Source organism: Tursiops truncatus, chromosome 9 (genome assembly GCF_011762595.2).
Source record: "Tursiops truncatus isolate mTurTru1 chromosome 9, mTurTru1.mat.Y, whole genome shotgun sequence".
Lineage (NCBI taxonomy): Eukaryota > Metazoa > Chordata > Mammalia > Artiodactyla > Delphinidae > Tursiops > Tursiops truncatus.
This window is the reverse complement of record NC_047042.1, coordinates 102,857,549-102,883,532: the sequence shown is the minus strand read 5'-3', so window position 1 is coordinate 102,883,532 and position 25,984 is coordinate 102,857,549. Positions and strand designations below refer to the sequence as shown.

The 25,984-nt window shown below is 44.5% G+C and overlaps 1 protein-coding gene across 11 annotated transcripts in view; it reads right to left on the bottom strand.

Annotated features, from left to right (window-relative positions):
• RBM33 (RNA binding motif protein 33) overlaps window positions 1-25,984 on the bottom strand; it is a 117,221-nt gene that overhangs the window by 41,811 nt on the left and 49,426 nt on the right. For all 11 annotated transcript variants that reach the window (XR_004528223.2, XM_019930260.3, XM_019930261.3 and 8 more), the window contains 2 exons: window positions 24,961-25,249; window positions 18,445-18,503 (listed from right to left, as the gene is read on the bottom strand). Coding sequence is in view for 10 of the 11 variants with exons in the window: in XM_019930260.3 (XP_019785819.1) it covers window positions 18,445-18,503; window positions 24,961-25,249 (348 nt within the window). In the remaining variant the exon portion in view is untranslated. The remainder of the gene's footprint in view (window positions 1-18,444; window positions 18,504-24,960; window positions 25,250-25,984) is intronic.

Genomic DNA, 25,984 nt, shown 5'->3' with positions numbered 1-25,984 from the left:
TCTGCAAATTACATTTGCCTTCCTTCTCTCTTTAAAGGTCTGCTCTATCCACAGTGTTGTAAGAATAATGCAAAATGAACACAATAAACACCACAAACCCATATGACCACTGGCTATATAACATTAACGAAATTAGATTTACACACAAATGTTACATCTTCATAAAAACACATGGTACTGAAACATATGGATCAGAAAGTTGCAAAGCTTAAATTCTTGTAGTCTGTGTCTACCAGTTTAGGTGAAATCAAGGGTATTCTCACCCCACCAGTGTTTGACATCTGACATTAGGGAACATCACTTCTCACTCTAGATAAAGGCATCAATTAAGATACAACTGAAGCAAACAACATCAGAGAAATGTTGGATTTATAACTGAGAATACATACTGTACACACTCACACTAAACCAAAAGCTTTTGACCCCTAACAAATGCATACATTTTATCGCGATGTTTATTTGAGACTTTACTAATATGATGCTTTGATATGGATATTCTTCAATATTTACTACTTTTTACTATGGTAATAATACGCTCGAAAAACACATTTCTAACAGCATCGGCTATCCGACATTGGTACTGATCACATCTGCACTAGGAGTTTCGATGGACTTGCCTTCTGTCTTTCACTGCCGCGTTCTTTCCTCGTTTTGAAACTACTCTTATTTTTATGTGAAGCCGATGAAACACGTGGTGTGCATTTGCATGGATATTTTGCCAGGTAACTTAAAAAGAACATTTATTAATGAAGTATTTCTTTATAAAATATAGCATTAGTAACCTGTGTATAGTTTTACAGGCCTTTTCCCTCATGTATACACATATTTCAGAACTTTCTGGATGATAACAAATTAGCAATCAAGGTTCAGTCATTTTTTTTGTTGTTGTTGGCTGTGCCACGTGGGATCTTAGTTCCCCGACCAGGGATCGAACCCGTGCCCCCTGCAGTGGAAGCATGGATTCTCAACCACTGGACTGCCGGAGAAGTCCCCAGTCTTTTTTTTTTTTTAATGTTTAAACCATTTTTCGTGGAGTGGCCCAGAAAATAAAATTGAAAATTGTCTGCCCTCTGGGTTGTGGCAAGCTTTGACTGGTCACGCCGCCTCCAATCCATGCAATTTGACTACATAAATTAGCAACGTTCACCTAAGTAAAACCTGGTTTCAGCTATACGGCTTGTTTCCTTAAACTAATTTGATGTATACCTGACTGTCCCTCTTCTGGAGGGGGGAACACCAAGAAGGAGTTTCAAATAGATAAATACAGAAGGGACAGATAAGATTCATTAATATCACCACAGCCTAAAACAAGCTATGGGATGTAGAAGGTAAAAGAAATCACTGAAATTTAAAATCTTTTAAAAATGAAATATATGTATTTTTCATGAGGCTTTAGCTTACAAATAGTAAAATATTAACACCTACTTGAAGACAGAAAACATTTTCAGCCTTTAAAGTGTATTAAGAAACGATAGCTCTCTTCAAATACCTGAGCTGCGATCACTTACAAGCAGGTGTATGTTAGCCTGCATCAGGTCACTAGGGCAGGGTTTGCCTGGATACGGGTTTGGTGGGGTAGATCCCAGCCAGGGAGCGAACGGCACCACGAAGCCTCAGAAAAGCCCCTTGGGTATGGAACTGCCCCACAGCAGGGGGACTGCTGCACCAGGAAAGGACTTCAGGCCCGTCCGTGTTCTGAGAATCAGGCGGCAAGCTGAAAGACCGAGTTGTGAACCTGGGCCACCGCTGGAGCAACCAGCAACCTGCAGGTCCGTCTGCTGAGCTGGGCACGGGGTGGCATCAGGACGGCGCCAGGCAGGACAGGGAGACCTGGGGGATGATGGCTTGGTGAAATGCAGGGGCTGGGACTCAGTGGGTGCTTACTTGGTGTAGTCACCTGGATTCAGTGTCAATTCTCTTGCTCCTCTGGCTGGTCTGACAGCCCTGGGGGAGCTTGGTGAGAGACTCGGGACCCGCGTAAGAACCCAGGCCGAAGCCTGAACCAAGGCTCAGGTCTGGGCACCGTCAACCAGAGCGGGAGATGATCCTTTCTACTCACAAGGATTCTCAGCCTGTGTGTGTGCAAGCCCATGCTCCTGACACACTTCCACCGCACAGCGGATAACGACGGCAGCAACTGGCACGTAATTCACACAAGTAACCTTGTGAAGCCAGCGTGAGCATCTGCTTCACAGTAAGAAATAATGAGGACCCAGGCGTGACGGCAGCAGCTTCCCCCACCTGTGGCTCACGCACTGCCCGCCAGGCCCTGTGCAGAGCCCCTGACCACCTGAGCTCATGAACGCACAGCACAGTGACATCGGGGGGGGGGGGGGGGCGGTGTCTTACTTCACAGCCAAGGAGATCGAAACTTAGGCCATTAAATAATGTGTCCAAGGTGACACCATTCTTTGTTTTTTAATCACAGATTTCAATACCCAAGAAAAACAAGTTAAAATGAGGTAGGGGAAATTTCATCCCATATGGTATAAACCTTGTCAAAATGACTAAATCTGGTTGGGCTTCCCTGGTGGTGCAGTGGTTGAGAGTCCGCCTGCCGATGCAGAGGACGCGGGTTCGTGCCCCAGTCCGGGAAGATCCCACATGCCGCGGAGCGGCTGGGCCCGTGAGCCATGGCCGCTGAGCCTGCGCATCCGGAGCCTGTGCTCCGCAACGGGAGAGGCCGCAACAGTGAGAGGCCCGCATACCGCAAAAAAAAAAAGACTAAATTTGGGGATTTTAAAAACCATACTTTCCCCTGACTTAGATATGAACATGATCGTCTAGAACGTGAATTCTGGAAACCATCACATCCCACACAAACTTCCATATACTACTGATTTCTTCAGGAAATGTTCACTCTATACTTCTGTTTCAGCCAAAACGTGAGCCCTCTCGTAAGCCCGCATTATACAAACTTCATTTTCTCCTGTCCCTCCTTCACTCTCTCACCGACCCGTCCGTCCTGCAGCCACACTGTTTCAGGAGACCCTGCATGCACGTGGGCCCCAGCGCCCCGCTTCTCTACGGGATGCTGAGTACTGCTGGGTGATACTCTCCGTATGCTGAATCAGACTCACTCTAAGTTTCTATTTACTCTTTTTTAAAAAATATTTATTTATTTATGTATTTATTTTTGGATGTGTTGGGTCTTCGTTGCTGCGCGCTGGCTTTCTCTGGGGGCTACGCTCTTCGTTGCGCTGCGCGGGCTTCTCATTGCAGTGGCTTCTCCTGTTGCAGAGCAGAGGCTCTAGGCTCGCAGGCTTCAGCAGTTGTGGCGCACGGGCCCTAGAGCGCAGGCTCAGTAGTTGTGGCACACAGGCTTAGCTGCTCCGCGGCATGTGGGATCTTCCCAGACCAGGGCTCGAACCCGTGTCCCCTGTGTTGGCAGGCAGATTCTTAACCACTGCGCCACCAGGGAAGCCGAGTTTCTATTTACTCTTAATGGGCCCAGCAAGGTCCCTCACAGTTTCCCCTCCTCCTGGTCAGCCCTCCCACTGCCCAGGACATTCTCCCTTCTCTGAGCATCTTCTAGTCCCTCAGCCTCCTGACCTGCCCTCTCTCACCCTCCTACCAGGTAAGATGCTTCCTACCCACCCCCCCCCCGTCAGGAGCCCCCCTCCCCTCTCCCCCCGCCCCCCACCCCCGGGGCCAACATGCTCTCTGCGTTCTCGCTTCCTTTCTGTCCCCTCCACTTTCATTCAGCTACAACTACAGAGAATTTTCTGGCATGAATCATGTGTTTGTTGCTAATTTTTAGCAGCAGTCTATTTGTTAAAAATTTTAATTCTCATTCTATTACTGCATTTGGTCAGATTTTTCACTTAAAAGATAGGAACAGTATGCTGAATTATAACAGCAATTGAAATACACTACTAATTTGTTGACAAGCTTTCAATCTGAACTACAGTCAGCATACTTCAGGACTCATAAACTCATTAGCTGTATCAGTCACCACTATGCTAACAAGTTGACAAAAAAGGACAGACACGGGGAGAAAGGAAGACGGGAAGAGTAAAACGCATTTTCTGAGAAAGAGGGAAAGTCCTTTGGGGCTATTTCCACTTAGCCCTTCAGTACTGTGTTGTATGAATAGCTAGCAAGCAGCATCACTCATTGTGGGAACTTTTACTAACTTACGAACGTTTCGCCGATTCCCATAAGGGGCAAAGCAAAACTTAACCTCTGTTGTTCAGAACCACTGTGATCACAGGCCCCAGTCCAGCACTGCTCCTGCACCCCAGCTCGGCCCACTTCCACTTCCGTCCGGTGTGGGTCACTGCAGGACACATGGGGTTTTGCACAGTGTTGACATCGGCACTGCCAGTACCTAGAAGGCAGAACTCAGCCCCATAAGAATGACTCCAGAACTGCTCCTTCACTCAGCTTCATGGAAGCCAGGGAGTGACAGACTCTCTTTGTCTTACTTCCCTGATTCTGCTCACAATTGGAAGAAGCCTGGAAAAGCTTCCTGACTTTTCTGTCTTGACTAATAAACACAGCTTTCTTCATTATTTAACATGTGAAGCCCCGATATTTATTACCACTTTTCTTAGCAGGCTCGCATCATGCTGGGAAAGTACTCGGTTTCTTCTGAAATCTGTAGTTATTTGTAAATTCCATGAGTGCACTTTAGTGCCACAAGCCTCGCCCTCTGCTGATGAAGCTCTGACCGGCACTGGTCACGTGGCTGCTGCAACAGGGCTCTTTATAACCTTCTTTTCCTCCTTCCATTAGACAGTTAATTTCAAGTCCGCCCAAAGATAGGTTTTCTCATTACAGATAAGGCAAAATGTAAGTGGAAAAGTAGACTGGCTTCCCTCCACTGTAAGTAGAAAGTCTGATAAATTTTGATTTTTACTTTGCCACAGGCTGAGATCAGGTAAAGTATTCGCCCCTTAGCCCCTTCATCCTTTTCTAAAAGGAAGTAGGGGGCTTCCCTGGTGGCACAGTGGTTAGGAATTCGCCTGCCAATGCAGGGGACACGGGTTCAAGCTCTGGTCCAGGAATATCCCACATGCTGCGGAGCAACTAAGCCCATGCGCCACAACTACTGGGCCTGCGCTCTAGAGCCTGCAAGCCACAACTACGGAGCCCACGAGCCACAACCACTGAGCTTGCACGCCTAGAACGCATGCTCCGCAACAAGAGAAGCCACCGCAACAAGAAGCCCGTGCACGGCAACGAAGAGTAGCTCCCGCTCACTACAACTAGAGAAAGCCCGTGCACAGCAACAAAGACCCAACATAGCCAAAAATAAATTAATTTTTTTTAAAAGTTAAAAAAAAAGAGTCACTGAGTTACAAGAATAAACTCAAAGAGAGACTGATAATTTCAAGCTGCCTGAGAACTAGGTACATTACTTCTTGGGTCTCTAAGCACTTTCAGATTTCCTGGGAGATTATATTGAATATTCCTAACTTCTAAAGACATTTTTTGGTATTAAACTGAAGATACATGGGGATCATAAATCTTGCCCCCTCTGGAATTTTAATATTACGATTTTCATCTCTTCCCCAAACCTTCTTCCCTTTTACTAATCATCCATGTGCTAACTGCATATACACAGGCATTCAAGTGTCAGCAATACTGAACAAAGCCCCGGAATTCTTTCTCCATCAGTAATATTTAACTAGAACTTTATTCCTACTTCCAAATGACCCTCTATTATATAATATATAGTATATTATATTGATATAATTATAATATAGTTACAATTAATAAATATATCAGCTTCTGACAATTAACGTGTTTCCTTGTAAGGTGAAAGATCAGCACAGGTCTCCTTCCTGTGCTCTCATTCTGAGTTCAAACCAGAAAGCCTTCACAGAACAGGTATTACCAAGTCCTAGTAATTTTACCTCCTAAATCTCCCTCAAGTCCACCCCCGCCTCTCTCTACCCTTCACCCACAGAGCCATGAGGGCCGAGACCACGACTGCTTCATTCACCAGTGCACTTCCACGCTCGGCACACAGCTGGGCACAAAGACGCCCATAACACGTAAGGCATGGATGAACTGCCGTACTCCAAGGTGAGGGGAGCCAGGCCCCACATCTAATGGAGAATGCCACAGCACGCCCAGCAACCGGCTGCCCAGGAAGCACACGGTCAGGCAGCGGCTGAAAGCCCCAGGAAGCAAGCAGAGGAGGGTGGACTGTGCTGCCCAGGGCACCAGCGACCAGCCCCAAGGCCACGAGCCGAGCGGACTCGGAGCACAGACAGGGCAGCAGCACCAGGGAGCAGGCAAGACCGACAGAGCCGGACTCTGCAACCTAATGACTGTAGGAGGGAATTTGCTGCAACTTGTCCTGTAATGACGTAATACAATTAGACAGGAAAGGTGACATGAACCTGGAGACTCTCATCCTCACCGTATGACCACGTCCCTAATTGTAGAGAAGAGGGCTGTTCCCTGAAGAATGAAACTGAAGTGGAGAGTGGGTAGGGTATACTTCCAGCACTGCTGTTAAGGAACACAGCCCAGGCCAGTGTCCCCACCTTGCCTGTAGATCCAACTGAAGAACAATGCACCTGTAACATGAATGAAGCCAATACGGCCTCATGACCAAGTTCCTGGCAGATGGCGTGTGAGCAGAAGTGATGTGGGCTGGTTCCAGGCCCGGTCACTGAAAGACAACCTCCCGTGAATAATCTTCCCTCTTTCCCCACCTGCCAGAGGGTGGAGCGAGAGGCCCCTGAGGGCCAGAGGAAGATGCCCAGAGGGTGATCTGAGCAAGAAATAGGCATCCCGGTGGCGCTGTGAAGTCAGTCCACTCTGGCTGACACTCTCACGCTGGACGCTCTGGGGCCATCGCCGAGTCTCCTTCACCGGGCCAGCACCACATGCCCCAGGTGCTGCAAACGCCGTCCTTCGCCAAGGACTGCCTGACATGGCCACGCACTCTGCCCTCTGCCCCAGGATGGACAACTTACGCCCCAAAGCCCTACCCTCTGGGGATCAGGCCAGGGCTGGGGACTTTCACCTGAAACCACACCTTACCCTGGGGGCTCCGCCTCCTTCCTGTCCTGCATCCCCTGCGCCCTTACCTAGTCCTGGGCACCCCAAATGCCCCTCCCGGGCCCTGCTGCTGCCCACCTAAGGCTCAACCCACACTGCTGCTGCTGCTGCCAATTCTGCAGAGAGCGCCTCTGCTATCTCCCTCAATCCTGCCAACAGCCCTACGAGGGAGCTATTGTGCTCACAGAAATCTTTTGAGCACTTAAATCACCTGCACAAAGCACAAGGTTAGAAAGCACAGGTCACCTATGGCCAGAGCAGGGAACTCGGACCCACCGTGCTATCTACTGCTTGCCGCGAACAGCAAACGGCAGGGACTTACTTTCACATCCCCTTATCTGTCTCAGTGTCTTACAATCACATATGTATATGTAAGTGCGTGAGAGTGTGTGTGCGCTTTAGAGTTAAGAAAACCAGTTAAATACTAAATCCAGTCAAGTCAGACAGCCATGGACGTTCCACTGGCCTGAATGGCTAATACAAATGAGCAGCTCTTATCTGATCAACCTGAGAGACTGATAAAGGAGGGAGGACCAGAGATGCTATCTACAGCTTAGAAAGAAATAGCTGACTCAAGCTGAGTAAACAAGGAAATTTCTGGCTTTGGAAGTTGGCTCAATAGAATAAGAATGGAAAAAGAGGGGTTTTGTGGGCTTAACCTTGAAACTAAGTGACACTAGCAAGGTGTGGGAACCTGGGACAGCCAGGTGGAAGGCAGCGGGTGCCAGCTAAGATCACGGCAGCTAACCCGCAGGCCCCCAAGAAGCTGAAAGCCACCCTGAGGTGTACAAATGAGGGAGGCCGACACTGGCAAAGAGACAGCTTTAATGATAAACGCAGCGTATCCAACGAGGAAGAAGCCCGTTTCCAAGAGGGCAAATGCCTACGTAAGAGGATTAGAAAGAAGAGGGCAGATAATACAGGGTATTATTCCGAAAGAAAGACAATGGCTGATACATGAAATAAACCACAGTGACAACGGCTACTTCTCTGGCGATGTCAGACCATGCCGGACACTAGGGAGAAACCATCTGGGAAGATAAGCGGGCCCCTAGTTGCCTCCATTTGCCTCAATGGATAACAGAACTTGAGAGTCTTGAATATGTAAACAAACTGAAAAATTTTCCGCTTTAAGGTCCTAGAAGCCGCTTGCTGACTGCTGTCAGTATTGGCTTTATGAAGTAAACACTTAACAGATAGGAGGTATCATTAAGCTCACAGTACCATTTTTCCTCATTGTCTTCTGTTCTGTTTGGAACACAGATGTCACTTTCTTTTTCTCGATTTACACAACTTAAGTTCTGACCACAAGTTTTAGCCACATGGAAAAGACTTCCCATTGCTTATCTAGTATAAGTTCTCACTTCTTCCTTAGTAACGGAAGGACAACACTGTGCCCAGCTAGAAGACCACCGACCCCAGCCTGGGACAAGGCGAGCTGGCACAGCTGGACAGGGGCTCCGGGAAGGCTCACTAGGGGCTGCCTGACCCTCCTCCTCTTTCAGCCTGAAACTTGGGTAGGGGAAAAAAACGGATCTCTGGTAACAACACAGAACTGCTATACCCACCCAGAAGAACTTTATTTTTATGCAAAGAATATGACACTCAGTTTGTTAACTCCCTGTTAACTGAGTTTTGCGTTACCTGCAGCCTCATTCACATCCTGACTGATAAACCAAGTTTCCTTCATAAATACAGTGCAAGAATCAGGCAGAACCAGTAACCTTTCCTTTAAGGGATGAAGAAACTCAGGTTTACAGAGTTAAACAACTATCCAAAGTTACACTGACTTGTGGTCTATAAATGCTCTTTCTCCCCTCGCGCACTGCTTCCGCTGCGGCCAGCCTGTCCTCAGGTAATGCTGAATAAACGGCCGTTCCTGAGTCTGGCGTTCACTACCTAAATTCTCTTGATGCGATCATTCATGGAATAGCACCTGCCATTTCACAAGTAGAAAGGATAATAAATGACCAACTCGCTCTAGAAAATGAAGAACTATTTTAAGACTGTTAGTGAGCTGTAAATACCTCACTTAACAGAACTTTTAGGACTACCGTAATTCTGCCTTTTGAAAGAAAAAGCTAGCATAATCCTTTCAAATAACTGCTCTGTTTTGCTTTTTTTTGCTTTATCCCTTTAAAAGTCCAAGGTAAGAAATTATCATTCTCCCATATAATTCTTATACAAATTGTACTTTCTTTTTTGCATCTCTTGTTAATTATGTGATGTTATCTATGTTAATCCTATTCAGGAAGAACTGATAACTTCAATTACAGAAAAAGAAAGATGAAAACTTTGCATAAATTGCTTAGCACAAAGTTAATCGTATAATGCAAAGAATAAAGAGGCTCTAACAGCTATTATGTGACTTATCAGCTTCCCTGAAGGGTCAGTTGGTATATTTTAATGAGACTAATTGAACACCTTAACAATGTCATTGAAACTTCATGAATCTTTCAAGAGATTACAGCCTCCGCTACAACATGTTTTCGTTTATTAATCTCACTTAAAATGCGAAGAACTATATAAGAAACCAACAGACACTTGAGAATGCCTCTCAGTTAATTCTGATTAAATGATGGGTTAAGTGCAAAGAATCAAGACCACTAGTGACCCCCGACGTAATTAGAATTACAGCCCGTTGTCACAACGTTAATCCTCTTATTTCAGTATTTTCCATAGATTTTTTTCTTTCAGGTTATGCCTTGTTTAAATACCTACATTCATTTTCCTAGAAGGTACTTGTGTATTTGCAGACGCATTCTTAACATTCTGAAGCACCATATACCCAGCAGCAAGCGCTAGGTTTCACACTGGAGGTGGTGGGGGAGAGAGGAGGACACCACATGAACTTAAATACGCTAGGGTATTTAAGGTTACTGGTTCAAGCGGTGAAGCTAGAGCAGGCACTGCAAGTTATAACACTGTTACTTTAGTACAAAATACTGTTTCTGATGAACCTACTGAAGACTGTTTACACTTTTTCATAAATCAAACAACCTTTTATCCCTATACCTCGCCCCCCGCCACTCCCCTCCGGAAACAAGCTCACCCAACGTCAGGCCCTACCGTGGTAAACTTCTCCACCTCAGCACTCCTGACAGCCACAATCTTACAGTTATGATGCATCTTACCAGATCCAATTATTTTTACCCAGTTTACTGAGGTGCATTTTAATATTCAGAGAGAAAGGGAGAAGGTTCAGCACGATTAAGAGACTCAGGTCGCCTTGCTTCAAATCCTACCTCCTGCACCCAGCTATGTGAACTTGAGCGATTTCATCTTTCCAAGACTCAAAGTTTCCCTATCTGTAAAGTGGAGAAAATGGTACCTTCATGAGGTTGTTGAACACAAGCTTTGAGCAAAATCTGGAATATTGTAATCACTCAATAATGTTCTTCATTTCCCACTGGTCGTCAATAGTATATGCTCTAGGAAGATGGTATTTCCTCATTCAATGAAGGACTAAGAAAGCAAAGCAGCGGTATCAGCTCTATCGACTGAAAGCACAGTCTGTCTCAAAATTCTCATCTCAATATACCTACCGTATGACCCACAATCCCCACCTCCCAACTATTCACTGACAACTATGACCAGAAAAAATTCCAATGTCCAAATGGTGACTGGGCAGACAAACTGGGCTATATGTGCACAATGGAATAATGCTGGTCAATAAGAAAGGACAAACCACTGGCAAGGGCGACAAAAGGGATGGTCTAGCCTCAAATACACTGTGCTGGGAGCACGAGGCCAGGCTCGAAATGAAGCATGCCATGTGGTTCCATTCATGCGCCACAATTTGAGGAGCAGAAAGCAGATCACTGGTTGCCAGGGGCTGGGGTGGGGAAAGGGGCTGCCTACAAAGGGGCAGCACAAGGAAGTCTTCTGGGGAGACGGAACTGTTCTCTATCTTAATTGTAGTGATTACACAACCGTATGTATTTGTTAAAAATCAGAGTGTACATCAAAAGGACAAAATTTTTAAAGTTTAAAAAAATTCACATCTTTTGGAAGAAGTGCTTTCAGGTGCTTTCAAATAAAATAGGGCCACTTTCAAAGTTTAAACAGAACTATGGATCTTCAAGGACTCCTGGAAAAATAAACATTAAAAAAAAATTGGTGTGCTTTGCAGGACAAATCAGTAAAAACAGGACAGAGATTTTCTTGGCATGGAAGGAGTTCTAAGACTTTGAAACTTTGTGTTATTGTCAACATTTCATTGGCTGAGTTATTAAATCACAGATGGGCAAGTCATACTCAAAGTTCAAGTCTACTATACAATGAATGGCACTATGTATCTGGGAGGATTTATGAAAGGTATTCAATTCAATGTAACAGTTTTACTTAGCCAAAAATGAAACAAAATAGTGCATCACACTTTTACAATGCAGTTTTTACACTGTGACTTAATGGCTGGACTTTATGATCTCAATGAGTATTCCCTGGCCTTCGAGTTATTGGTGTGGATGCCCACCACCCTCTCTCCACCCAACGCACACAACACTTGCTGACAGGACAGCAAGTCAACAGGGCACTGAATTTTATAACCACCATATTTAATAGCTGTTACCACAGTGCTTAGCTGCTCCTGTTACTGCTGCAGATGGGAATGCACTGATATGATTAAATCTGATGGTATGATAATGTATGGTAATCATGATTAATCAGAAACCCACTAGCAAATGGAGGATGTTGGGTATTATGTCACCTGCATTTTAAAACGCATTCTCTTGCTGCAAGCCTGACAATGTTTGACAGGGGGAAGGACCTCCTCCCACATTCACCTGCTACTACTCAGAGATCTGGTAAGAGAAAATGCCCAGCATTTCTTACCCATCTTAAGTGCTAATGATTACAAGGCATTGCAGGCAAGTTGTAAAAACAAGGGTTCAAAAGAAAGACTTCTTTTTCCTAGACGGAACAAAGTCTGGACTCACATCTGCAAGGGCTATAATCAGAGAGAAATGTAATTTGATGCAGCAGTCTCATCAAACATGATTTGCATGAAATGCCATATAAAATACATCCAAGAAGTGTCAATCACCACCACCTGATACCATGCATCCGCGTTACATGGAAACACAGTGCAGTCAGACCTACCTGTGAGGTGCTATAACTACACAGTAAACACAAATGGAAATCTCATTTATCGCGTCTACCTAATAAGGTAATCACTAAGGAGACTAATTTAAACTTAGTATGATAGTCTTTTTTAAACATAATATTTAGTTTTCATTTAAACAAAGATCACTAGGAAATTATTCAGTAGCCAAATTACTCGGTATTTAATTGGCTACCCTGAAATAGCAGCATTTACCAGAAACACCAATGCAAAATGAATGACTAAATAGGTTTTAAAATAGCCTAGGTCAAGAATCTTCACAATGTGAGTTACCTGAAATTCATATGTATGCTTACCTGACACTGAAAACACTTTAAAAATATTATTAATCAACACTTCAGAGTTGCTTTTTCAAGTGGACAAAGTTTAAAAACAACGAACATCTCTTTGAGGACAAATACATAACTGGATAGCCATACTTATGGATAAGGAAAGGACTTAAAACTTTAATGACAAAAACATCAGGAACAGCCTTGTGGAAAGAGAGATCTATTAAACTAATATGTCAACAAAGAACATGGAACTGAAAACAGAATTCAGATAGACACAAAAACAGAAGCTGACTTGCAGAAAGGTAAACTAGTCTCCCCATCCTCGCTCCCTTGCAAAAACAAAAGAAAAAAGAGGGCTTCCCTGGTGGCACCGTGGTTAAGAATCCACCTGCCAATGCAGGGGACATGGGTTTGATCCCTGATCTGGGAAGATCCCATATGCCACGGAGCAGCTAAGCCCGTGCGCCACAACTACCGAGCCCACGTGCCACAACTACTGAAGCCCGTGCGCCTAAAGCCCGTGCTCCACAACAAGAGAAGCTGCCGCAATGAGAAGCCCGCGCGCCGCAACAAAGAGCAGCCCCCGCTTGCCGCAACTAGAGAAAGCCCGTGCAAAGCAACGAAGACCCAATGCAGCCAAAAATGAAGAAATAATTTATTTTAAAAAAAAACAAACACACACACACACACACACACACACACGAGAAAACCACAAGTGTCCTGTGAAATCACACTAAAAGGTCGTGGCATGAAAAAAATGCTTCAGGAGTGGACTGCGGGAAAGTAGGTGGCTAGATGGCAGGATGGGGCAGAAGAGAAGGAGCTGAAATGGAGGAAGGACGAACAGTCACTCGATGGCCCCCTGATCTCCTGAGGCACATGCTTCCTTCCTGTGCCAATCTGCTCTTGCAAGTAGTCGCTATTTCTAAGGTACATTTTACATTCAGCAGATTAATATTCTGATATGAAAGTAAGTATGAAAAAGATTCATTCTCTGATATGCTTGCTATCAACTGAGACATACTTACGATTCCAAAAAAGATTCATAACTCTGATATGAAAAATTAAAATAGTCCTGGGAATAAAAGCTTAAGTGAGAAGAAAGCACTAATGGCTATATCTGTAACTAAAATTAAATACGTGAATCTAATTTTTAGAAACATAAATTACAAAGCACTTCACTAAATTCCATAAACAAAGGAAGAAGGGGGAAAAAAATCCCATCTGGATGCAAAGACTAACGTGACAAAAGAAGTGCTGGCAGTGAGCTTAAAAGCTTAAGCAGTATTTTCTAAAATGATCAAAAATAAGGAATCCTTTTCTTATGATATTTATTACTTTGACATTCAAACTTTTGTTTCAGAAACTGTTTATTCAATTCTGTAAATAAAATTCATTAACAGGAAATAAAAATATTAGTATTGCTATATTAAGCATAGCCTAGAATACCATATTTTGGTCTAAGATTGTGATTTTAAAAAATAACTGAATAATTCTGTAAAAAAATTGTGTTTCATATTAGGTTGTCTAGAGTCCTCTGTGATTGTTTAATTAAAAAACTGGATGTGTTATCACTTAGTACAATTTCTAGGCATACTAGTTCTCAAGTTTTCTTACTAGTTCTTACAATTTCTAGGCATATTAGTTCTCAAGTTTTCATACTAGTTCTCAAGTTTTCACAAAATTGCCAAACAAACTGGACCATTAACAAAGTAAAGTTTACCAGTGTTGGGGAAGAGAAGGAATATCTTAGCATTAATACCAACTGTATCCTAATCCCTTTAAAACTGGGAAATCTAGTGGTACTTCTGTCTACTGCCTGCCTTTTTCACTCTTTAGTCAACCGGGTAGAGCTGAATTCTTGTATAGTTAAATGTGGATAATGTAATTCTACTGTGCAAAATCATTTATGTATTCTTGAAAACAACAAAAAGTAAAAAATTAAAGTATACACCCCTTCTCTACACTATTAATTTTATGTAGGTTCCTAATAAATAGCAAGATAACTCAACATTAAATCCCTGTATACACTTATTTAACAACTATTTATCTGGACTTCTGTGCACAAGGCCTGGAGTCAGGTCATCTCCACAAGACACAGGATGCCTGGGACTCTGTACAGACATGAATCGGGTCCTTAAATCAATACAAGTATGAAGCTGTCAACAAGAGCATGACCTACTCTAGAAGCAATGGGAATTCATAAAGGGGGCTTAGGCTGGGGAAAGACAAGATCAAAATCAACTTTGCTTTGCTCAATACATTTCTGTATAATTCAAATCTTTTTGTGTGCCAAGGAAGTACACTGATTCAAACAGACCCTATGATGAAACTGAAGTAAGGTTTCCTAACATGTTTTACCAACGTGTGTGTGTGTGCGTGCTCGCATGCACGTGTGTGTGTGTATAGTCATTTTACAAAGCAAAATTCAGTTTAACAAATAATGACTGAAGTCCCCTACGGAAAAGTACCAAGAAAGAGCCTGCAGGGCACACTGCCATCAGTAAGAAATTGCCAAGGGGCTTTGTTAAGCCACAACAGTACTGTTAGGCTTCAGTGACCTATGCTTATACGTTTTATAGTTTAAGGACTAGCTCTGTGCAGAGCATTCTGCATAGGAGAAACTCACTAAATGGTCACAAAACTATACCTACATTGATAAAAAATCCAAGTATAATCTATTAGCAGAAAAGGAAAAAAATAATTTTTTAACATCTTTATTGGGGTATAATTGCTTTACAATGGTGTGTTAGTTTCTGCTTTGTAACAAAGTGAATCAGTTACACATATACATATGTTCCCATATCTCTTCCCTCCTGCGTCTCCCTCCCTCCCACCCTCCCTATCCCACCCCTCCAGGCGGTCACAAAGCACCGAGCCGATATCCCTGTGCCATGCGGCTGCTTCCCACTAGCTATCTAACTTACATTTGTTAGTGTATATATGTCCATGCCTCTCTCTCGCCCTGTCACAGCTCACCCTTCCCCCTCCGCATATCCTCAAGTCCATTCTCCAGTAGGTCTGTGTCTTTATTCCTGTCTTACCCCTAGGTTCTTCATGACATTTTTTTTCTTAAATTCCATATATATGTGTTAGCATACGGTATTTGCCTTTCTCTTTCTGACTTACTTCACTCTGTATGACAGACTCTAGGTCTATCCACCTCATTACAAATAGCTCAATTTCATTTCTTTTTATGGCTGAGTAATATTCCAGGAAAAAAATAATTTTACTCAGAAAAGATATATGCACCCCAATGTTCACAGCAGCAGTATTTACAATTGCCAAGACGTGGAAGCAACCTAAGTGTCCATCAACAGATGAATGGGTAAAGAAGATGTGGTACGTATATACAATGGAATATTACTCAGCCGTAAAAAAAAAAGAAATTTTGCCATCTGCAGCAACATGGGTGGACTTGGAAAGCACTATGCTAAGTGAAATAAGTCAGACAAAGACAAATACTGTACGATAACACTTATATGTGTAATCTAAAAAATACAACAAACTAGTGAATATAACCAAAATGAAGCAGGACTCACAGATATGGAGACCAAGCCAGCAGCTAAGGGCGGGGGCGGGGGGGTGTATACAGGGGTGCGGAAATGGGAATTACAAACGACTGGGTGTAACATAGGCTCAGGGATGCACTGTACAACATGCTGAACGTAGCCAATATTTTGTAATAACTGTAAATGGAAAGAAACCTTTAAAATTACATAAAATTAAAAATTAATACTCATAAAGATATTTAAAAAAAATAATTTGGCATACGTAAAATGACAGGAGATGGCCTAGAGTTATTCTCCCTTCCCAACAATATTTTGATGGACTATTAAGAAACGTAACAGCTCTAATGTAATTTTTAAAAAACAGATTCCAAATCCGATTGTTCTCTCTAAGGGAGACTGATTGTAGAAGTAAGTAGAGCACTGCATTTTCAAGATCACAAGTTTACTGTAACTTCAGCTTAAGAAACAGCATTTGGGGCTTAAAGATACATATTGGCGCAGTGGTTAAGAATCCGCCTGCAGGGGACACAGGTTTGAGCCCCGGTCCGGGAAGATCCCACATGCCGTGAAGCAACTAAGCCCGCGCGCCGCAACTACTGAGCCTGCACTCTAGAGCCCGCGAGCCACAACTACTGAGCCCGTGTGCCTAGAGCCCATGCTCCGCAGCAAGAGAAGCCACCGCAATGAGAAGCCCGCGCACCGCAACCAAGAGTAGCCCCCGCTCGCCGCAACTAGAGAAAGCCTGTGCACAGCAACGAAGACCCAACGCAGCCATAAATAAATAAGTAAATAAATAAAAGATACATAATAAACAGCAGTAAATATTTCTGAAATTATATCACACACATGACTAATTTCTAGGCCAACTCCTTCCCATCACCCCACACACATCCCACCTTAAAAACAGTAACAAAACATTACGCCTTGCAGAAACTTCCAAGAGCAGTTCAATAATATTTACTACCCTCAGAGTACAATATAACTTAAAAATAAGTTCAATTTCTCACAAAGAAATTCTGTTTTATTATCCTCTTGTAAAATCTCAAGTATTATGAGGTTTGCTTCTTCCAGTATCAGATACAATTATATCTGCACAATCAAAAATTTTAAGTAGTTAAAAACTGCAAATGATTATTCTAATTTTATATTTACATACAACATTGCCTTATGATTTAAGCTACAATTGCTTTTTCACATCAAGTTTTATCGCTATATTGCAAATAAAACACAAACACAAGTCCAATGAGGATTCTAACGCAGAAGCTCACAACCCTGAAAATAGCAAAAAGTACAGTTTTTTAAATGTCAGTGCTTTACAATAACTAGCAGTTAAACTACTTCACCAAAAGAAATATATCTAATGACTAAAATCATACACGCTTATCCTTGAGTAATACAATTAATAAATCTTAGCTATTTAGACAAGTGCTTCAAATACAGAATTGTACTCAATAAACATCACCTAATTTTTAAAAATAACTAGTTTTTAGAACTTGATAAGTAATTTTTAAAAATTAGCTAATACAGGGTATGAAAGCAGTAAGAAGCAGTTTCAGAAATCCTAATTCATAAATAATAATTACAAATCAAGGAATTTTCTTAAAAACACTCTGAAACTTAAATCCAATACTGATTTTTTGAATAATCATCTGATTACACATCTACATATCCTTCATTAAAACCTTTTTGCTAAATGCCCCACATAACTATGGTATCTACTGTAGCATCAAAGCTAGAGTCAAATAGGTCATTTAGGCCTTTCCTGGATATCAGATTGTTTAGCCTCAACAAAACTACACCTGTTTTACATACAAACTACATTAAAAAGTTATGGTCTGGTCCTTTTTTCCTCAAAATTGTTCTTAGAGAGAACACGTTCTCACTGATTTCACAAAACCATGAACTAACTACACATCAAACCTAAAACTCAAGTAAAACGAAATATAACTATTTAATGGACATTTTTCTTCTACTTAAAACATGTTACAAGAATGGATAAAGTTATGGGAACTACAGGAAAGTGTGGGGAGGAGTGTTTTCTCTTAAAGATATTTTAAAAAGAAAACCTCCATTTTAAAATATAAAACCAATGGCTCATGAAGACTTCTGAGGGTTTTTGTAAAAACAAGTAGACATCTCATCATTATTCCCTAAAATTGCACACACATACCCGTACTTACCCAAATGCACATGTTCCCCCCACACACACGATAATAAAGGCCCTTTTTCACTTTAACATAAGGCAACAATAAAATCAAAATTCATATTCTTTAAGACGAAAGCCATTCTACTGATGATCCTGATTCAACAATTTTACAGTTAAACAAAATTAATTCCATTCTCAAAAATCCACTGACCTTAAGCTTTTAACAAACATTTTCCACTGCAAAACTTATTGTCAATATTTACAAATCCTTCAACTTATACTTAGCTGGAACCACTTATATTTGCTATAGTAATATTTCCTAATAAAGGCATGCTCATCCCTATCAGAGCAGAAGGGGCAGCTGCTACTCACCGGGAATCTCTGGGGTCCCACAGCAGGTCTCGGCTGGCTCGGGACTGGCAGCAAGGGCACTGCAAGAAAAACACCTTTCATTACAAACACATCCAAACCCACCAGAAAAGGAGTACAATGTATTAAGCTTAATGAAAAATATATACTATGTGTATAATACATATAATAAGTTTACACTTAAGCTAAGTGCTGAATATTTTCACAATTCCATAAAGGGAAAGGGGAGAGAACTTCTGCCTTCAGTATACAATAGCACGAGCAGAAGCTTAAATTTCAACAGTGAATTCTTATTTAGAATTAAAATATTTTGCAACAAAAGGAGATATTATTCCTCTACAATAAAAAACCTACTTTATTTTTGACATCCATACCCAGGTTATCCAGGCTATCTAATCCGAGTTATGTTTTCTGACTCCAATCAAATACGAATTTAAACCCAAATCCTCTAGGATCATGAAAGAGAGAGGAGGAGGGAAGGAGGAAGTGAAGCAGGCAGAGAAAGGAAAACACACACACCCAGGATATTGTAACAAAGAATGACCTACACAAAAACCTGCTATGCCAAGACTACCAGCTTGTCTTAGTTTTGTGTTTAAACAGGCTGAACTCTCATCAACTTACCAGAAGAACAAGGAGCCAAATAATTTTAAAACAGACATTTTATCATAGGGAAGAAGCCAGATGCTAGTTTCACACCATGGGGCTAAATCAGATATGTTTAAGCTATTTAAAACATATGCCTTATAGTGATTTTGATTTTGGGGGTGAAAAAAAATGCCCACTCGAGTGGTGACTGCTACATGGTAGCCTGCTATATCTTCCATTAAAACGTCCTGCCAGGGCTTCCCTAGTGGCGCATTGGTTGAGAGTCCGCCTGCCGATGCAGGGGACACGGGTTCATGCCCCGGTCCGGGAAGATCCCACATGCCACCGAGCGGCTGGGCCCGTGAGCCATGGCCGCTGAGCCTGCACGTCCAGAGCCACGGGAGAGGCCACAACAGTGAGAGGCCCGCGTACCACAAAAAAAAAAAAAAAATAGAGTGCTAAGGATGAATTTTTTTTTTAGTTATTATGATTACTCAAAGAATTCCGTAACTCAGCTTCTAATTAACATCACACTTCCACAGGTCCAACTGAAAGTGATACAGTGTAAGGGCCTGTGTCAATTGCCTGACCAAAGCCAAAAAGTGAGACCAAGAGAAACTTCCTTTGATAAAATGTAAAAATGGGAGAAGTCCGTCCCTCTTGACAATCTAATCTAATGAGTCAAAATTTCAAAGTAACAGTGGGTCACTGTGCAAGACAATATAAAATTTTATACAGCTAGCTAACAGGCACTGGGGTACATGGATTATATACCTGAAGCAAAATATTAGACTGTGAAATGGAGAAAGAAAGTATCTCTGACCTCAGAAGATTATCATGAAAGTGAGGAAGAAAAAAAACTACATAGTAAACAATACAAAGACAGTGTTTTTAAAATTAACTACCAAATAGAAAATACACAGATCTCCAAGAATATGTACCACTTATTTATAAACTTGGTATTTAAACAACAATTCCTATCAAATAATTCCAACACAATGAAAGGGTAAGTATTTTAAGTCTCTCTAAGTTCGGGGGGAGGGGGGATGGATGAGAGCAAGAAATCCCATCATAATTAATAGATTTCTTACACAGAAGCCTTCTGATGAGGTGGCAATTTTTTTTTAATCAACTGTAAAAAGCAAGGAAAGAGAAAGAAGAGAAAAAGAACAAAAGATGACAGAAGAGAGCATCTGAGAACAGGTGTGATAGAAGCAGATCAGAAATCTAGCCAAACCCAGGGGGGCCGTGGTCAGACTGCCAACGTGTTTGCAAAGCATCTTTGCAGAAGTCTCGTAGCCCACGACCTGGTTTGCAAGCAGAACACTTCTACTTATCTGCCTCCTTCTTCACTGTGAACAGGAGAGAATTTAAAACCTGTAATGCTAGGGCCTCCCTGGTGGTACAGTGGATAAGAATCTGCCTGCCAACACAGGGAACATGGGTTCGAGCCCTGGTCCTGGAAGATCCCACATGCCACAGAGCAACTAAGCCCATGCCCCACAACTACTGAGCCTAAGCTCTAGAGCCTGTGAGCCGCAACTACTGAGCCCACGTGCCACAACTACTGAGCCCACATGCCACAACTATTGAGCCCACGTGCCACAACTACTGAAGCCCAGGCGCCTAGAGCCCATGCTCCACAACAAGATAAGCCACCGCAATGAGAAGTCCGCACACCACAACGAAGAGTAGCCCCCACTGGCTGCAACTTGTTGCATGCAGCAACAAAGACCCAACGTAGCCATGACTGAATGAATAAATAAATAAATTTTAAAAATAAATAAAATAAAACCTGTAATGCTAACAGATCATTCTAGTTGAACCCTGAACTCTTTATATTTGATATTTAATATCTATTTCCCATATTATCCCACGAATTAATGAACTAAATTGATTAATGTTTCAATTCATTACCACAGTTCTAATACTGAAAATCTGGAAAACAAGTTAAATTTCCACCAAAACTCGTTAATTACAATATGATAGAACACTCTTCATCCTTGAAAAGAAAATATGTGCTATCAGGCAATGGTGTGCATACATTTTTAAATTTTTTAAAAACAGTTGTTTTTTTTGTTGTTGTTGCGGCATGCGGGCCTCTCACTGTTGTGGCCTCTCCCATTGCGGAGCACAGGCTCCAGACGCGCAGGCCCAGAAGCCATGGCTCATGGGCCCAGCCGCTCCGGGCATGTGGGATCTTCCCGGACCAGGGGCACGAACCCGTGTCCCCTGCATTGGCAGGCGGACTCTCTACCACTGTGCCACCAGGGAAGCCCTAAAAACAGTTTTTTAAAATATCTTTTAATTGCCTGAGGCTCTGAGAATCACGGGTTAATCTCTCTCTCATGTACAAGAGACCACTAGACATTCAGCCTCTCTCAAGAATAACGTCGGCTTTCTATTTCATTAAGCTCGTTCATTTAATATCGAATAAACAACTGCTTCGACAGTGTTCTGAGTGTATACCCTGCAAAGGCAATTTCTCTCTCTCCCTGTGTCAGGGTTCTCAAGATCAAAGGTACGTTAAAGAGAAGGAACGTGGGTGGGGCACTGAGTCGCCTGGCTTCATGAGGAGAACACATTTAGCTGGTTCTAAGAGTTTAAAAACTCTTGTCAGAAAGCTGATCTTGTATCTACTGAATCAGGCACAAGCACTGGGATGCAAGGCCTGCATTCTGTACCCATTTGGCAACTGACTCTGGCAAGGCACACTATTTTCATGCCTAGAGGACAGCTTGGGGTTTCCTTATAGCTTTCCCACTGTGTAGTTCCAACACTTTATTTTCATTAAGCTAAAGAAAATCTGTGCACCTTACCAACTGCCAGTTTTCCATTCAATTTTAGAAAGAAATACACAGTAACAGATGCTGACATCAGTAAAATTATTTCGACAAATTAGATTTACTGCAGTTGCATGTCTTGGGAAGCCGCTGTGGAACAGGCTTCCCCAATGAGTCATCCTCCCCCTTCACGCAGCGTGTGCTGGTTCCTTCATCCCACAGCTGCTGAAGGAGACCCAGGCCACCGGTGCACTAGCTGCAGGGACTACAAAGGTTAAGTGCAGCAGCCATACTGCCTGCCCCTGGGAGCTAAGAGCCCTGGGAGGGGGTGAGGCCAACGAGTGACTCCAGCACAGCATGGGGACAAGGGAAGGGGCCAGGGCAGGAGGCTCAGGGACCCACAGGTACCAACCCGACTCTGACCCTCCTGGGTGTGTAAAACAAGAGCAACTCCTAGAGCCACACACGGACACTGACACCCACGGCCAGCCAGCTGCCCTCACAGCCCTCTGCTCCAAGGCCACAGCAGTTTCATGGTGACGCCAGGCCCTGGCTTTCTCCCATACTCCAAGTCCTATCTCAGGCCTCTCTCCAACTTCTGGAACTTCCTGACCCTTTCGAATTCCAAGTTCACCATCAGCAGAAGCTGTGATGGCCTCAGCTCTTCCCCTTCTTGGTCTAATGGAAATCTAACTCTCCCAAAGGATGAGGCTGTTTGTCTCCCTCAGCCTTCTTCCCGCTGGCTCTGGAGCGGGGGTGGGGGTGGGGGATCCTTCTCGGTCCTCACTGCTGTTTCAGACCCCAGATTTGGATCTCATGTTATCGGACAACACGGCCCAGGAACCCCCACTGCTGCCCACGTACTGGTCACACCACTGCTCTTTCCTTCCTGTGTCTCAGAGTCCAGCTCCTAGCTCACCGTCTTCAACACCAGCCCTGCCTCAGGCCTCGGCAGCGATGCTCAGGCTCCAGCACCCTGCCACCAGGCGCCCGGCCGCCAGCCTCTGTCCCAGCTCCACCACACCTGAGACCTGGGCATTATCCACGACCGTACGCAATCTCTACGAGTCCCCCTTCTTGCCGCACTACCTTCTACCTTTCCACTCCTCTTCCTCCAGGACCCCAGCTCCTCCAACTGTTGGACCCTCAAAGATCTCCTGGCCCCTTGTCACCATACCCGCCACAGCCCTTCATTATGAGCAAAGCGCCTTCTCTACTGCTTTGCCAACACCTGGACTCCAGCAAGTCCAGCTCTGTCTAGGCTGCACCTGACACAGAAAGGTGAGTGTGGCTGGAGAAGAGCGTGCAAGCACGCGGCCGGGTCTCCGGTCAGGACCCACAGCTCGAGTGGGCGCCAATGCTGCCCAGCACCTCCACTCCCCAGCTTCTGTCTCAACAGGACACCTTTGACAACTGTCAGTACAACCATCTCCCATTTCTGTGCGCCCGTTCCCTCTCAAACCCACCTCAGTGAGGCATGTACTGCCACCACTTCACCAAAACCACTCTGTCAAAACCCCAAAGACCCCTCTACCGCCACGTGCAGCACGCGGCCTGAAGCCCGTCCCCAACGACCTGGCAGCAGTGGGTCCCCTGCTGCCCCCATCCTCTACACTCCTTGGGTTTCCGACTCCCTGCGGGCCCCCGCCTATCACGTCGAGGGCCCCAGGTTCCAGGCCTCAGTCTCCCCGACACGATGACGCCTGGGTCTCCCACTGGGTGCAGACTCTAGGTCCACCTCTGTGCCAACAAACCCCCACCTCTGCTTTGCGCCCAGACCCCTCGTCTCAACTCTTCCTAGTAACTTCATACGTGACACTTCCACCTGCACGTCTAGGTGGCATCTCCAGCACAGAACTTTTGCTGTGCTGCTCCTCAAAACCTGCTCTCCCCCAAGGGCTCTCAGGTGACGGCAACTCCACCCCTCAAATGCTCAGGCCCCCTCAGCATCATTCCGCCTCTTCTCCCCTCTCATGCTCATCCGGCCCAACGGCTCCATCTTGAATTACATCCAGCATCTGACCCCTAACCACCACCACCACCCTGACCTGAGCCATGTCATTTGTTACCTGGATTACCGTGGTCACCTCCTAGCTGAATGCCTGGTCTCCACCCCTGCCACCCTAACAAGCCCACTCTCAACACGGCAGCAAGAATAACCCTTTTAAAACATACACCAGATCACGTTATTCCTCTGCTTGAATTGCTCTAATCACAGCCCACATCGTTCAGAACAAAAGCCAAAGCTCTCAGGATGGTTCCCAGGTCCTACCTGACCCAGGTTCCGCACTTCTTTCCACCTTTATCACTCTTTTAATGTTACATGGTCTCTTTTTAGTTACTTGAACACAAAAGGCATAGTCTCACCAGAAGTAAGAGCCCCTGTACTTGCCGACCCCTCTGCACGTCACTAGCTCCTGGACCTTCAACTCTTCCCTTCTTAATGAAGCCGGCCCTCACCACCCCATGGAAAGCTGAAGCCCACCCCGATGCCCCCAACCCTGCGCATGTGTGTCACCGTATGCTTGTCCTCTAACACGCCACCCAGCGTTCTTATTTTATGACGTTTACTGCTCACTGCCTCTACTAGAAAGCCAGGTCACAACTGCAGAAAGCACTGTCTGTTTTGTTCACCAATATATCTCCAATGCCAGGGAGAGCAGGATCTCAATCAACACTGTGTTGAACAGATGCATGAAGATATGCTCCATATCAACTGCTCAAAACTAGTTTCCCAGCTTCGGGAACATGCATCTGTAATCATAACAGAAGAGGTTATTCACTTAGAATTAATAACTAAAAGATGGGTTTGTACCTCTGGAACTCAAAGCAAGCACACCGAGTGGAACCTGAAGGGCACATTCACTTTGCAAACACCCCCACCTGGGAATTTATGAAGAACACCAATCAGGCACTTCCACAATTACCTCTGATGCCCTTTACATTTACTGTGCCTTCTCAGTACCTGCCACTGAATGATACAACAAGAGACGCACGTGTTGCAGCAGACAAGCGTGGCCTGGCCAGGCAGCACGCATCTGAGTGGTGGGGGAAGAGTCAGGGAATCCACGTGGTCCTTACAGATCTGCACGTGAGAATGATCTGCCAGAAGAACCTGGAACTTTACAAGAGCAACGGAGACACGTACCTTGAACGGGCGTCACCACTGCCCCCTTGAAGTGGGGATTTATGTGTATGTTCTTGGGCTGCTGTGCAGTCACAGGAGGAGGGGTCATCATCGCCCTCGGGGCCTCAATCTGGGGCGGCAGGTGCATCCCTTGAGGAGGGGAGGGATGGTGGGGATGCTGCAGGGGAAGCAGAGGCTGGAGCTGCTGCTGCTGGAACAGACTTCTGATCGGCTGCTGCTGAGGCGGTGGCGGTGGCGGCGGAGGGGGAGGCTGAGGCTGTGGAGGAGGAATTAACCTCGGAGAGTGCGCCTGAAGAGTACCGGAAAAGAGACACATTCACAGAGATCAACGCTCAGAAGAAAAAAAGCCAGTGCCTTACAGATTTCACATCGACTGAACTGTGAAGTTACGACTTAGAAATAAGTTTACAGGAGCAGCTTGTGTAAAACAGCAGGATAAATAAGCTGCTCGCCTGCTCACAGTAAGGGCCACTGCCGGACAACACGAGTCGACCTCAGGGCCAGGAGGGAAAACCGCAGCCCCAGAATAACACGCATGGATTCCAAAAGCAAAAAAAGTGCAGTTCCACCATCAAAACTGCCCACCGCGAGCCAAGCGCTGCGCTGGGGACGGAACACAACCTGCCCTGGGCTGTCCCTGCACAGCCAGCCCTGCCCCCCTTTGAGAAAGCCTAGGGAGCCAGGCGAGAACATGCACAAACAACCCTGCTAGAAACCAGGCTGCAGAAAAGGACAAAGGGCTCCCTGAAAGGAGTGGGGGGAAGCTCCTGAGAAGACGGCATCCGAACCAGGAAGGAGGGGAAGGAGACGTACCATGGCAGGAGGGGAACAGAATCACCAGAGAGCAGCAGAGGCAGAAACACATGCCTGCTGGGTACACGAGGGGGAGACCAGTGTGGCTACAGCCACATCTGAAGACCGGAGGATGCGAAGGTGGGAAAATACACCCTCAAGGTGGTCAAGGATCTCGGGCTGTTTCATGGAAGACTCGCTGGAGAGCAGGAAACCACCACCCACAGCAACA